The sequence below is a fragment of the Taeniopygia guttata genome, chromosome 4 (genome assembly GCF_048771995.1).
Source record: "Taeniopygia guttata chromosome 4, bTaeGut7.mat, whole genome shotgun sequence".
Taxonomy (NCBI): Eukaryota; Metazoa; Chordata; class Aves; order Passeriformes; family Estrildidae; genus Taeniopygia; species Taeniopygia guttata.
The window spans coordinates 2,465,213-2,479,522 of NC_133028.1; the positions used below are offsets into that span (position 1 = coordinate 2,465,213).

Sequence of the window (14,310 nt, forward strand, 5' to 3'; positions counted from 1 at the left end):
GATGGCATCTGATGGCCACAGTCTGTTTTCAACCCATGTGTACTGTCAGTTAAAGGGTTGTCCTCTGGCATCTTGCTGATGAAAATCCATGAGTTTTTACTCATTTTTTTGAGTCTCTGGAAGAAGCCTTTTGCACAAACAAACCTGGCAGGGCCTGGTGGTAATTGGTGTCCCCTCCTTGTATGTTAAAGCCACTTAAATCTTCTGTAAGGTTGTTTTGACAAATGAGTTTTCTTTCTGGCGAATGTAAGTGACTAATGAGATGATTTTAGCCCCGGTTCAAACCTGGGGATAAATGGAGTCCTGATAAAATGCAGCTCAGCAATCAGGGCTCAAAATTAACTCATCAAGTCCCCCATTGTCTCTTTTGAGCATCCTGCACCCTCCTCGTGGAGATGGATGAGCTCTAAATGCAGGAATTACCTGCAAGTCATTAAATTTTGTCCAAATTGTGATGAGGTTTTAAACTGAGCCAAGAACTTTCCCTGATAAAATACAAACCCAGAAGTTTTCTGGTTCCTCTTGCAAAATCCTAGGGAAGGAATCCCAGTGCAGTGATGGGGATATCTGAATTGTTGCATTGTTTTAAAGCTGGCTCAACAGATCCTGCAGCGTAAATTTTTTTTTTTTTCTGGTCTTCCAGAGCAAATCCCTCACTGCTTGGTCTCCTCTGACTTATTAATTGGTTTTGCTGGCACAATAAATCACAGTTGTGTTGAAGGGCCCCAAGGCCCCAGTCTGGCCTGGGATGTTTGGATATATTTTATCTGCTTGTTTTTGTTTTTCAGTTTGCAGTTCAGCTTGGTATGTGTTCTGGGGGAGCTTTCTTTCTTTTTTCTTTTTTTTTTTTTTATTTCTTTTACATATTTGACTTTATCTATCTTGGAATTGTTTGCTTAAATAGGGGATTAATTTAAATTTTTTTGTGAAACTAGTCCTTTCACAATGGGTTGTTTCCCATGAGATGCCCAGTTTGCCAGCAGGAGATGAACTGCTGCTACCTGTGGGAGAGCATGAGGAGATGGCTCACAGGTCTTTGCACATTTTTATTTCTGGAATTATCAGGAGGCCTGTAATAAAATAGCAACAGGAGCAGGAGCACCCCTGATTTCTGAGGGTTCTGCTGCAAAACTGAAACTTCACATGCTCCTGTGTTCTGTAAAAACAAAACAAAAAACCCCAACAACACTCCACTGAATTACTTGGATTATTCACAACATTTCCTAGAAATCTGGCTGCAAAATACAATACTGGAATTAATTCAAAAGTGCCTGGGTGTTGTTTGTTTTGTTTTTTTGTTTTGTTTTGGAGGGGTGTTTTTTTTTTTTTTTTGCAGCAGCAGATCAGCTCTTGGAGTTCTGTTATGAATTATCACTGAAGTGACAGGGGAAGCTTGACGTTTTCATCTGGCTCTTCATGACAAAAGGCTGGAGTAGGGCTGGGAGGATGCAGCTGAGGTTGTGGTCAGCCAGTGGTGCAGGGATCTGGGAGAGCTCTGCTCTTGATAACTCACCTTTCTACCTCTGTTTTGGAGTTTTTTTGGGTTTTTTTTTTTTTGCTTTTCCAAGAGGAGGTTGTGGTTTAATCTGTGCTCTTGAGCTTAAGTGATGGATTGGCATCATCCTAGCAGGTGGTCATTGCTCCAGTAAATCCATATTTTATAGGGAGTGCTGGAGAGCCAAGAATCATCACCCAGCACTTCCCTGTCTCTTAAGGTACCTGTGAAAGGTCTGGCATTGGGGAACACTTCTCTAAATCCCATTTACATGATCTGAAGATCTGCCTGTGCCAGCCCAAATTATTTGGCTTAAACCTAGAGTGATTTATTTGAGTTGGGACCCTAAAGACCATCTTTTCCACTCTTGCCATGGGCAGGGACACCTTCCACTTGACCAGGGTGCTCCAAGCTCTGTCCAGCCTTGGACACTTCCATGGATGAGGCAACCACAACTTCTCTGTGAATCTTAATAAAGGAGTTTTTCTAACCAGGGTATTCAAGATAAGCTGTGGGTCCTGCTGGCTGATTAATTTTCAGCAGCAAACCCTCAGCAGTCCAGCCATGAGATCTGGGGACACCCCAAGCCCCCCAGATTTGGCTCCTGGGCTGGCACAGTGTCCCTGTGGCTGCCAGGGCTAAATCTCCTGTGAGCCTTGCCAGGGACTCTCTCAGCTGTGAACCAGAGAAAAAGCTTAAAATCCTAGCAAGCCTCCAGCTTTATTTAATCATTGTGGCTCACAGTTTTAGTAGGGTGGGAGACAGCTTTGGGTGCTGCTGGCTGACTGCAGCCTTGCAGTTGTTCTTGTCTCTGAAATGCAATAATTTGTTAGGAAGGAAGATGTTTCTCATGATTTTTGTCATGCAAAAGAAACCCCAGACTCTGCAGTTTAACCTCAGCAGGGGTGTGTAAAATTTAGATGTGTTTTTACCTAAAATATGTGGTTACATCAATGCAATTGCTCTCATTTTATCTGAAAAAAAAAAAAAAAGATAATTATTTTGATAAGTAGGTGATTATGCTGGAATCAGCCTGTGAGATGTGCCCACAAACTTGCTTTGGTTCATGTGGGAGTAGGATGCTGTTTAAACCCTTTTTATTCTGGAATGCTCTGGAGATTGGAGAACTGGTAACACTTGCACAAAGTTCTTCCAGGTCTCTCCTGAATCCTCCAGTTGCTCTCTCCCTGCCTGAGTTAACTGACTGGAAGGTTACCTAACCTATGGAGCACCAGGAATCCATGTTTTCTGTGCAGAGGGTAAAGGTCAGTTTGGAGGTGAATGCTCCATTAATAATTGAGTTTCTTTTTGCACCCAAAATTGGGGATTTGGGTGTTTTCTAAGTGCAGCAAATTGGAGCCTGCAGGGAGCAGAGCAAACCCTCTGAGAGCTGAGAGCTCAGGTTAATTAAAACTTCATGCCTTTCTTGAAAATTAGTGTCTGTTCTTGGCTAGAGCAAGTTAAAAATCCACGAGGAGAAAAATTAGGTGAAGATGACTTTTTTTTTTTTTAACCTAATGCCAATATTATCACCAGTTTTTAGGATTAAATCTCTCTTGAGTTCCTTAATACTCTGTTAGAGCCAGGCACTGGGATGTTCAAAAGAGCCAGGCTGGATTTTAGGGTAAGGCCCATGTCCCAGTTGATTCTCCTTTACCTTTAAAAGCTACTGAATATACATTATTATCATTGAATCATTCGACCTTCTGTACTTGACCTGTAATTCTTTGAGAAAATGGATGCAGAAATGGTTCTTGGACTCTTCCAAAACAATTTGCTCCCTTCTGTGCCTAAAAACTCACTTGAGAAATCCGAAATGGCTTTTAATGTGACAAGCTGATAGTGTTGGATTGCCAATCATCTCTAAAAAAACCTCTTTGAATGTATTTTGAGGTTCCTGGCTTTCTGAGGAGAGTTTTTTGGAGGGGTGAAGAGGAGGAGATGCAATTCCATGATTCTGGAAGCCTTGGGCTTGGATTTGACAGAGGGAATAGGCACTGTTGTAGATGAGAACAGTTTTCCAGGTTTGGAAAGGAGATTGCCTTGGAAATTGAGGGTAAAAATCAGTTGGCTTCCAGAAAACTGCTTTGAGTTAGTGGCTTGTGCCTGCAGATGTTGGTTAAAGCTCCACAATTGGCTTTGTCACCTGAGACACCTCGAGAGGTTGTGGAGGGTTTGTGGCTGGAATAATCCCCATCACCTGCAGTGTGAGAGGATGTTTTTAGTAATAAAGCTGCTTTTCTCCCAAGAAATTGAGCTTGATTAAGGTTTTTAGCTTTCCTGGAGAAGCCTGCAGCCCTTGGGCTGGGAGTGCTCTCCCAATTCAGCTTTTCCAGGGAATATATCTGACATGGTTGGGGCTGAGCTTCCTGCTCACTTCCACTCTGCTGATGTTATTGCCCCAGCTGCAGCTGCCAGGTGCCACCAAAGCAGCAGTGGGACACCCAGTGCCACCTCTGATGGCAGCAGCTGCAGTCACTGCTGCTCTCTACAGAGCCCTGGACACTAAAACTCAGCTCCAAAGCAAAATAGCTGCAGGGCAGGCACCTTGTCAGAGCTGGGAGAGGGCTGAGAGCAGCAGGAGCTGGGAGATGAAGTGGAGCTGAGAATGTGAGAAAAGAGAGAAGGCTGGGGATGGAATAATGGAATCCTGGAATGATTTGGGTTGGAAGGGACCTGAAAGATCATCCAGTTCCTCCCTCTTGCCATGGGCAGGAACAGCTTCCATTAGAGCAGGTTGCTCCAGGCCCCATCCAGCCTGATCTTGGTGGATATTGGGATATTACAGCATGACAGGTCTGGGATAAGCTACAGAGGAAGGGCTGATGTTTTGGAGGGGAATTGCCAGAGAAATCCTAATTTTTTTTTTTTTTTTCTTCCCAGCACCTTCATAAAATTGAGTTTATTTTCTAGTTTTTCTGGTTTATTTTCATCTTGCATAGTGTGGGCTGAGGGAAGCCCTTAAGGTAAATGAGGATTTAAGGTGAAAGCATCTGCTGCTTTTGGCTGCAGAAGGTGAGGAGGAGGTTTTGTTCCTGTATCACTGAAGGATGTTGCTTGCTCTCCTTGGTCTCATGCACTTCCCCTATTTTTCCATTTCTTTGCCATGAGCTGAGTGCTGCAGGGTGGACTGAGGGGGATTATCCTGACCACAGTGTGTCCTTCATGGTGCAGGAGGGCTGCACTGATCTGAGCCAGCTTTAACTGTATTCCAGCTCTTCCTCAGCCAAGCTTCTCTCTCTTCTCCCTCTTCTCCCTCTTCTCCCTCTTCTCCCTCTTCTCCCTCTTCTCCCTCTTCTCCCTCTTCTCCCTCTTCTCCCTCTTCTCCCTCTTCTCCCTCTTCTCCCTCTTCTCCCTCTTCTCCCTCTTCTCCCTCTTCTCCCTCTTCTCCCTCTTCTCCCTCTTCTCCCTCTTCTCCCTCTTCTCCCTCTTCTCCCTCTTCTCCCTCTTCTCCCTCTTCTCCCTCTTCTCCCTCTTCTCCCTCTTCTCCCTCTTTGTTCTTTTAGACCATATTTTGGGCTGGATTGGCACTTTCTGTGCTCAGAGCTCTGACTGGCCCTGTCACATAGCTCGTGGCACTTCAGCAAATGCTGCCTTCATCTGAAGGTGCCAACTTGCAGTGGTAAAGATGGGGGGAACACCACTTTGGAGATCTTAAACTCTCCCCCAGGAGACCTGATGCTAATAAAAAGTGCCAAAAACTCTACCCTCTGTCTCTGCTCCTGACAAAGCCTGTGAAGTGTTCCTGGGACTTCCATATGGAAATTCGATTGGTATCTGCACAAATTCTGCAACTTCCACATCAGATCCTGCTCTGAACTTCTGCAAAACACCATCAAACTTCCAGAGGAGCTGAACAGCTTCTGCTGTCGCTTGTGGCATCTGCTGCCCTTCAAGCAGCGGGCATGGCACTCACTGAACATCGGGGAATGGGGAGGGAAGCAGCTGCCAGGGCTGGAGCTCAGAGGGAAGGTGCATCTGCCACCACAGAGCCTGTGTCACCTCGAGGTCACCCTGCATTTGACAGGCGTGGATTGCTCATGGTTTCAAACTCCTGGCAGATGAAATAGGCTGAAGGATTCCAAACAGGAGTGTTCTGAAGCCTGGAGATGGTTCAGTGACAAAGCAAGACACCTGTCTGGCAGTGCAGTTCCTGTCCAGCCCAGGTTGGGGATTATTTGCAAGCTGAGTGTTTTGTCCTTGCCTTGCCCAAGGGACACGAGGCTCGGCTGCCTTTTGTTCTGCTCTTTCCTCCCCTAAAGAGGGAGGAACAGAGGATGCTTCCCTTGCCAGAGTCCTCGCTGACCTCTGCCCAACCCTCTGATCCTACTCCACCCTTGCCCTTCTTCCAGCTCCTGGGCTGCTTCTCTCCTGTCTCCAGCCCTGTCTGTTTTCAGAGGCCATCACTGCCACCCTCTTATGAAACCAGTTTCAGTGGCTGGGGAGGGGAATAAATAATTTTCCCTGCTTGGCTTTTCCCTATTTACCCTTTTAATTTCATTAGGACAGTGAGGAAAAGCTCAGTCATATTCTCAGAGCTGGGTGCTCAGACCATCCTTACGTGTCTCCCATCTGACCCAGTGAGTGGAAAGGTTGGAGATGAAGCTCAAAATTTCCCTGAGGCTGCAATTCTGGATGTGGTTGAGGAGGAAAAAGCCTTCCCCAGGGTTATTTTTTTTCCTTTGCAGGGCTGCCTAAAATCTCCTGGCACTTAGGGGAGTGTCAGCACCGTGGGTGCTCAGCTTTGAGGAGAGATTATGGTGTTCAGAATGCATTTTGGAGGAACTAAACTCCAACTTTGGGACTTAGTTTGGGATTGAGATACTTGTGAGGGACTTCATAGTACTTCTGATGGCAGCAGGCACCTTGTCTGGCTGTTGCCCACCCCTCCAGGACATCCCTGCCACATCTGCCAGCATACATTCCACAGTTGGTGGTGCCCTCAGCATTCAGGTGTTTCCTGTAGTTTCCCCACCTCTCTTTTTTTTCTGTCTGGACAAGTTTTCATCGTGCAGGGATGCAAACACCCTGAGCTCTGCCAGCAGCAGAGGGTGATACCCTTGGTGTGCTTTGCTGGATGGGGACAGCAGCACCCTGGGTGCTTTTTGAAGCCTTCAGAGCACTTCTGGCAAGGCTTATTCACATTTATTCCTGTCAAGCTGTAAGGTGAAGGAGGCAGAGATCATGAGGGGGGTTAATCTGAGGGACTTTATCAGGTTTCCCACACCTTTGACGAACAGTTTAGGAGTCATCTGGAGGCTTGAAGCTTCTGCAGCCCCTTTGCACCCTCTGAACCCTCTGGGGGGATGCTGAGCTCCATCAGCTCTTGGCAGGAAATGCTGCAGCCCCTGTCCTGTGTCACCGAGTTCCTGTTTGTGGCCTCACTCCTCTGGGTTTGTGTTTTGTGGTGGAGAACTGTTGGCTCTATCCCTCAGAGGCAGCATGTGCTGCTTTCAGCTGCTGCCTCCACATTTGCTTATACGAGGCTTTAAAAAAAGCCATCAATATTTTAGTTTCAATTCAAGCCTCTGCCTTGAAGCTCCCCCTTTTCATTTCACTGTAGTGCCTAGAGCCAGCTAATGAAATATCTCCCTCCTGCTTCAAATTAGGCATAAAAGACTTGTTAGAAGATGAGAAGAAGCTGCTGAATAATCCTGGTAATGTAAAAATCGACATTCTATAATGTCCCTAATTCTCCTAATTAAACATGATACATGAGTGTGCTACAAGAGTCCTCCAGCTGCTCCATAATGAGATGTTGCAGGGACCACTTTGCTGTTGGATGAGGCTGGGTTAAACTCTAATTAAAGCCTTGCAAAAGGCTAAGGAGTTGTCTGGTGTAATTAAGAAACTTGTCTCACATTCTCAGTCCTGCCACCCCCAGTGACCTGCTCCTCTGCCCCATGGGGGTCTCTGTCCATATCAAGTGTCTCCTTGGAAACTTCTTTTATTTTTTTTTTTTTTTTTCAATTTTTCCACCCGTAGCTTCAAATTGCCGCGTCGCAAAACAGCGGCCTCAGGTTGGTGGAGGTGTTGGCTTCGGGGTGGGCTGGGGCGCGACTCTTGCTTTATTTTGGTGGCGTTTTTATACGGCCTTTTCATCCCGTGGTTGCTTTTACCTGAAGGGGAGCAAGGTTTTGGGGCCGGGCCTTGCTGCCCATATTATTATCATGAGGGAAGAGCGCTTGAGGCCACCCCAAAACATGCAGGCGCCATTCCCTGAACGCCCCGGGCCTGACGGGGCCTCAGAGCCGCCCCTCACGAGGCACTGGCGGCCGGACTCGGACTGGGGATCCATGGACACCGCCATGGACGCTCGGAATCCACGGAGAGAGGCCCCGCCAGCCACGGACTCGGAATCCACGGACACGGCCTCCCTGCCGGCGGCGCGCAAGGAGAAGCTGCTGGCCTCTCATGGCACCCCCATCTCGTTGTCAGGGTACCTCAAGTGCGACACGGACGATGCGAAGGAGGAAGGGACGAGCGAGGAGCTCTTCGACGGAGTCAACTCCACCATCGTGTCCGGGGACAGCATCCGCTTCTTCGTCAACGTCAACCTCGAGGGCCCTCCCAGCGCCGCCGGTGAGTGGCCCCAAAATAAATCAGGGTTGTTCCTGGTGGTGGGATTTTGTGGGGTCACGGTGGGTTGGGTTGGAAGGGACCTTAAATTTAATTTCTTTAAGGGTAGGGACGCCTTCTACTAGGCCAGGTTGCTCCAGGCCTTGTCCAACAAATCCTCAAATCTTTGCTTCAGACACAGTGTTTTAGTATCCTCATCCTTTATGCCTGTGATAAATGGTGAGGAAGAAAAATAGCCAAGCCCTTCACCAAAAACTGCTGTTATTTTGTTTCATTTCATAGGTGATTTTAAACTTTTTTTCTTCTGCACGAAATCAAACTAAATCCCCATTTGCTTTACCTCCCATAAAAACCAGTGCTGATGCTTAATGAATCCTTTGAAAAGTAAAACTGGAAGAGGTGGGGAATACAGACCTAAACTGAGATCCTACATAGTGTCAACCCAGGTCTGAGAAACAGAGGTTTTAGGAGAAGACAGAAATCAAGTCATACAGCTAAACAGGGTTTCTTTTTGTGGTTGGTGGCTGTGACAGCCTTGCTTAGATGTAGCAACCATTATATTTTTTTAGAAGATGTTTTCAATTTTAGTAAGATAAGTAGTTCTGAAGTTAGACAAAACTTAACCTTCTTTATTCCCTGCAAGTGTCCAAGGCCAGGTTGGATGGGGCTTGGAGCGACCTGGTCTGCTGGAAGGTGTCCCTGCCCATAGAAGGGGGGTGGAACTGGATTATCTTTAAGGTCCTTTCCCACCCATTTTGTGAAAGTTGGATTTTGTGGGATGTGCCTGGGAAAATGCAGCTTTCGGACACAGAGCAACCTGGATTTCTCCCAGTAGCTGGAGCCTGCCTGTATAGGCTATTTTTGAGGTTAAAGGCACAGGCTCTGTTTTATTCTTGATGTCACAGTGTCTGAGAGTCCTTTAAGTTTGTTAAAAGTTATTTTTGGGTTACATGCAAATGCCAATTGATCTGCAGCGAGCAGTTCCTGGGAATGGTGATGCAGATTAGGCATGGCCTGGACCCCTGTTTGACTATCTTGGAGTCTGCTTTTTGACTCCTGAGCGATGACTTGAGCTTGAATGACTTGAATAATATCCAGCAATTTCCAAGCCTGCAATTTTACAAATGCCATCTTAATTGAAAGATTTAAGGGAGCTGTGCTCTGCTATGACAAGTCAGGACTTAATGCCGTGGGGTGCATTGTTTGGGGATGAGGAATGCAAGTGCTGTGGATTCTTCTGCATCTGAAGAAGTTCACTTTCCTTGTGTGTCCTCCTGGGCTTTTTTTGTTTTCTCTTCCATTCAAAACAGTACAGAAAAGGCTTCCATATTTCCCTGAAGCACAGCTGTTTGTGCTGGTACTATTAGTTGTATCCTTTTTTTTTTTTTTCAGCTGAGATTATTAGACTTTTTAAGGAAAAATGAATTTCTGGTGTACTGAGGTCCTGTTTCAAGTGGAAGGCTGGAGATTTTTAAAATGAGCTTCAGGCAGAACAAAAGCCCAAACTTTCAATAAGGGCATTGAAAAAAGAGATTTTTCTTTTCCCCCCTATTACAACATCAAAGTGATCCAGGTAGCCAAAATCCAACTTTTTCACTGTTAGGCAAAGAATTCATAAGAGTCCAGGTGTTGGAGTCATCTGGGCTATCAGTTCCTTTACAGAGATGGTTTTACTGCAGTTGCTTCCAGGCTGGATTTTATACACATCAAATCAGTCTGTGGCTGCACAGGGCACAGCTGATTCTCCTGGAGGGGTGACTTTTTATGGGGGGCTGAGGGTGGCTGAGATGAGCCTGTTAAGCTCTTCCAAGAAAAATACCCTGAACTTGTGAAAAAAATACCCAGTTCCCAAACTGAGATTTAATTATGCCAAGGTGTGTCTGAGAGTGAATTGTTCCCTGCACAGAAATTCCCTTCCATTGCTGCCACTCTTTGGAAGCTTTGGGAGGTTTGTTTTTATACTCAGGTTTTGATTTCCTAGAACAAAGCTGGAGCTGAACCTTTGCATGGATTGTCCAGAGTGAAACAAGCTGGAAAGGAGGGGGAAATAAAAGTAGGGTTTCTTCAGGCAGTACCAGAAACCCCAAGACCTAATTTCCTACCCCTGGGGAGCTGGTACACCAGGACCCTACAAAATCCTCTGCTGCTCTGAAAACACAGAGGAAAACCAAGCATGGGAATGGATTCTTTGCATCCTCATCTGGTTTTCCTGTGTTGTCCAAGTTGGGTGAAATGTTTGAGTCAAAATGTGCTCTCTTGGCTGAATGTAGTGCCCAAACTCTCTCCTGCTGGAGACTTTTTTGGGTCAGCTGCTGTGAGGTTGCTGCCCACCTTAATATAGAGCTAAAAGATCCAAAATTCCCATTTAGGGAGGGGATGAGTTGGAACCCTGGGATGCAGGTGCTGGCAGGCAGTGAAGGTGGAATTACAGATGCAGTGACAGCTCTGCATCATCCTGTTGAGCTGTTCCTCTCTGTGTGATGTGTGTGCAGCTCTCCATGAGCATAATTGGATGCTCTCCACTCTAATTCTGTTTTAAAAAGATCACTGTGTGAGATTAAGCTTTGAGCCAGCAAAACACAGCACGACCCACCAAACTCCACCGATTGACCATTGACATAAAATACTGGGCTTTGTGCACAGGTGTGTGTAAAACAGGATGGCTTGAAGAAATCTGGGGTTCAAGGTACAGCCTGTCTTATTTTTAATTAATACTGGCTGCCTTTGCAGGGAATACTGAGCCCAAAGCAGTGCAGATGCCTGAGCACTAAAATGCTGCTCAGTGGTGACATTTGGGTCATTTCTCCTGGGTGTTTTAGTGCCTCCATACATTAACTGATGAAAGGTTTTTTTAATTCTCTTCTGCTTTTCATCCTTGTAACTTGGATTTTGGTGGTAACATTTATTTTCAGCAAATGTTTGTACCTCTAACAGGAGGGTGGGTGTTTATCTGAAGCTGGAGGCTTTTGGACCTGGGATCTGCATTTTTGGGGGAAGATCAGGGTGGTTTTTAGGCTGAGGCTTTTTCTGAAGTCACAATAAATGTTTGCAAGTAAAATCACAGAATTGTTTGGGTGGGAAGTGACCTTTAAAGGTCATCTAGTCCAACCTCCCTGCAGTAAGCAGGAATGTTTTCCACTAGACCAGTTTTCTCCAAGCCCCATCCAGCCTGGCCTTGAACACTTCCAGGGATCCAGGGGTAGCCACAGCTTCTTTGGGCAACTGGGCCTCACTACCCTTATTATAAAAAAAATTCTTTTTCAAGTTTAATCTTAATGTCCTCTCTGGCAGTGAAAAGCCATTTACCCGCTGTCCTGGCACTCCAGGCTTTTGTCCAGAAAAGCTTTATCTGCAGCACACCTGGAATGCAATCCCTGCAAACAAATACAGCAATTTGGTTTAGGCTGAGTCTTAAATTTAATGGACAGGTCATGCAAGTGAGTCTTGGGAATATATGGAGACACATCCTTGCCATCAGTCACAGCGTTCTTATCTCCTTGGCAGCTCCCTTAAATCAGCCAGGCACATATTTTCATCATTTGGATCTTGGTTTTCTTTCAGTTTTATGTTTTAAACAATCACTTGGATCTTGTTCTTGTAGTTTGGGTTTTTAAAACCAAACTACATCCAAAGTTATTTGGATGTTTGTAGTTTGAGGTTCTGAATGTTGTTTTTGTAGTTTGAGGCTCTGAAAAAAATTCAACTTCTCCTTACCCACATTGCAAGAGGTTTTGCACAGTATTTCATTAAATTTAGTCACAGTTTCTCCAGGATTTGTGGAGCTGTAGCTGCCTAACTTTTCCCACTTGCAGCTGATGCTCAGACTGGTGATTTTAGAGGTGCCTCCAACAATTTTGGGGAGAAGAAGGCAAACTCCTGCCGGCAGCGGGAAGCCAATTGGAAAGCAGGATATGGCTCTGCCGGGGTGTGGGGGGGAAGCAGCGGAACACGAATTACGCTTCAGGAGAAATTAAAGGCCGTTCCACCCTGTGCACAATTGATCATTCCTAGATACAGAGAATCAACAGTTTCCTGTATCCCGCTCCAGAGGCCCACACGTGCACGCCCGCCGCCACAAACCACGGCATCCAAGTCCTGGCCCAGCCCCTGCCCAGATGACTTTTTTTCTTCAAGGGGACGAGGAGAAAAGCTGGATGCTGGCGCCAAGGATATTCCAGGGAGAGTAGCGTCCAGAGACAAGTGGTCTGGGCTTGAATGGGTATCACTCTGCACACAATAGTCACATTTCCTCACATTAATACCAAGGTCCTTTTTATGTCTCGAGGCACAATGCTGACCCACGTGTTCCATCTGATAACTCCTGTTTTAGCAGTTTGATGTCAGAGTGGGATGTTGGGCTCCTGAGGCTTCCTACCCTCTAATGGAAAGTGGATATACCGATTGTGTGCCGGGGAGGGGACGGCCTCCCTCCGAATTTCCTGACGAGGGTGTTTTCAAAGCGCTGCTTAGGAAGCCGAGGGAGGTGTGGGGGGAGCACGGGTGGTTCTGCACGGAGGCAACGGCCTCCCTTCTCCGTGCTTCACCTTGGTGCTTGGGAGCAGCCAAATCCCTCCCGTGGGATTTAGAGCGCGTGAAAAAAAATGCACATTTTCCCCCTGCCCCAAATTGATTGTCAGAACCTACCACAGGTGGGTTTTTCGTTAAATATTTGTCTTTTATAGCACACGGGTGTGACGAGTGATACCTTGCCCCTAATCAGTCTCTGTGCTGTCCCCTCTCTTCCCAGTTCTCCACCCAGGAGTGTGAGGGATGGTTCTTCACCTGCCCTGCTGTTTTTGCTGTTCCAGAACCCTTATTCCCACCTGCCTTTGGCCTGGAGATTTGTGAGATGAACCCAGCTGACTTCAGGCTCTTTGCCTCAGCTCAGCCCATCACCTGTTGTGGGAATGTAGGATAATGAAGGCACAGTTATTTATCTAACAATATTTAACCAAAATTACTCAAATCTGATGGTGATTAGTCCAGGCTGAGGACAGCAAAGCAAAGAATGCCTCTGGGATCCTGTTTGTGCAATCCCTCACTGCCAGTGGTGTGTTAGAAGTGTCACCACTGCTCCTGACAAGCTCCTGTCATGCCATGTGGTGATGGGGTTTTATTTAAATATTTTTAAGGCAAATTTGAAAAGCAGAACAGTTTTTTTTCTTCTCGTGATGTGGTTTGACACAAGTGGCTGAGTCTCAGATTTGGGCAGACCCCTGATAAAAAAACAAAGATAAAATAGACTTCTTTTCTTTTTATGTAATAAGCCCTCAAAACCTTAAATGCTTCCACTCACACCAAGTCCTTGATAGTTTTCAGGGAAAAACATGGAAGTGCTAATACAGTATTCTGCTCTGATTTATTTTACTGTGCTTATATGTATTTACTGTGAAGATGGACCAGGGAGTGTTTGTAGATGTAAAGAAATGTGCACAGCCAAAAAGCTCTTTTTCCTCTAATTTCCACTCCCTTTATCTCCAAATAAAATACTGTCTTAAGATACTGCAGGCATCCAGTGGTGGCTTTGCTCCAAAGGCTTTTGGATCTTCTCAGGTGTTAAGGGCAAGCACTGGGGACCTGGATGAGGAAAGGGATCCTGGGTGAAAGGAGATCTCTTAAGGCAAAAGGTGAAAACTTTGGTATTTGACTTTCAGGGTTTTGTTTTCAGGCTTGCATGGCAGATGTTACCTAAGCAGGGGGTGGAGGGGAAGCAAGGAAGGGATTTTATTTCTCTGGGTTGCTCTCAGGGATATTATTAGGGCAACTGGGATGAAACTGAGCAAATAAACTCCCAACCATTAAATATCCTCGTTTATATTGAAGTTGGATGGGGCATGTTTGGAGAATGGTGGGAAAAAAAAAAAGGAGAGACGGGGCCCTGAGAGTGCCACAAGCTCTGATGGTGACAATTCCTCGGCGTTGTCAGAGCTGAGCTCCCTGGGAATCACTCGTGGTGCTCCGTGCCTGTGTGCATGCATCCCAGAAATTCGGGATGCGAGTGGCTCCTTGATGTGCCTGCCAGGGGATGTCGGGGATGCATTGCTGACTTTTTGGCTTTTCCCCTGGGCAGGACCTGGAGCAGAGCCCAACAGATAAGCTCAGCCACCCCTGGCAGCTCTCCCTCAGCTGTGTGTGAGGACACACACAATAATGCCCCTTGCTCGCTTGCTTGCCTAAAATAGACTTTTGCTGCCTGCTCTGTCCAGCAAGGATGGCCACAAAAATAGACATGAAAA

The 14,310-nt window shown here is 46.2% G+C and overlaps 1 protein-coding gene across 7 annotated transcripts in view; it reads left to right on the plus strand.

Moving 5' to 3' along the window:
* The window catches only part of SLC4A11 (solute carrier family 4 member 11), a 101,601-nt gene that overhangs the window by 26,133 nt on the left and 61,158 nt on the right, over positions 1–14,310 (plus strand). For all 7 annotated transcript variants that reach the window (XM_072927883.1, XM_030270266.4, XM_041715608.2 and 4 more), the window contains exon 3: positions 7,934–8,077. In XM_072927883.1, coding sequence (XP_072783984.1) covers positions 7,934–8,077 — 144 coding nt within the window. The remainder of the gene's footprint in view (positions 1–7,933; positions 8,078–14,310) is intronic.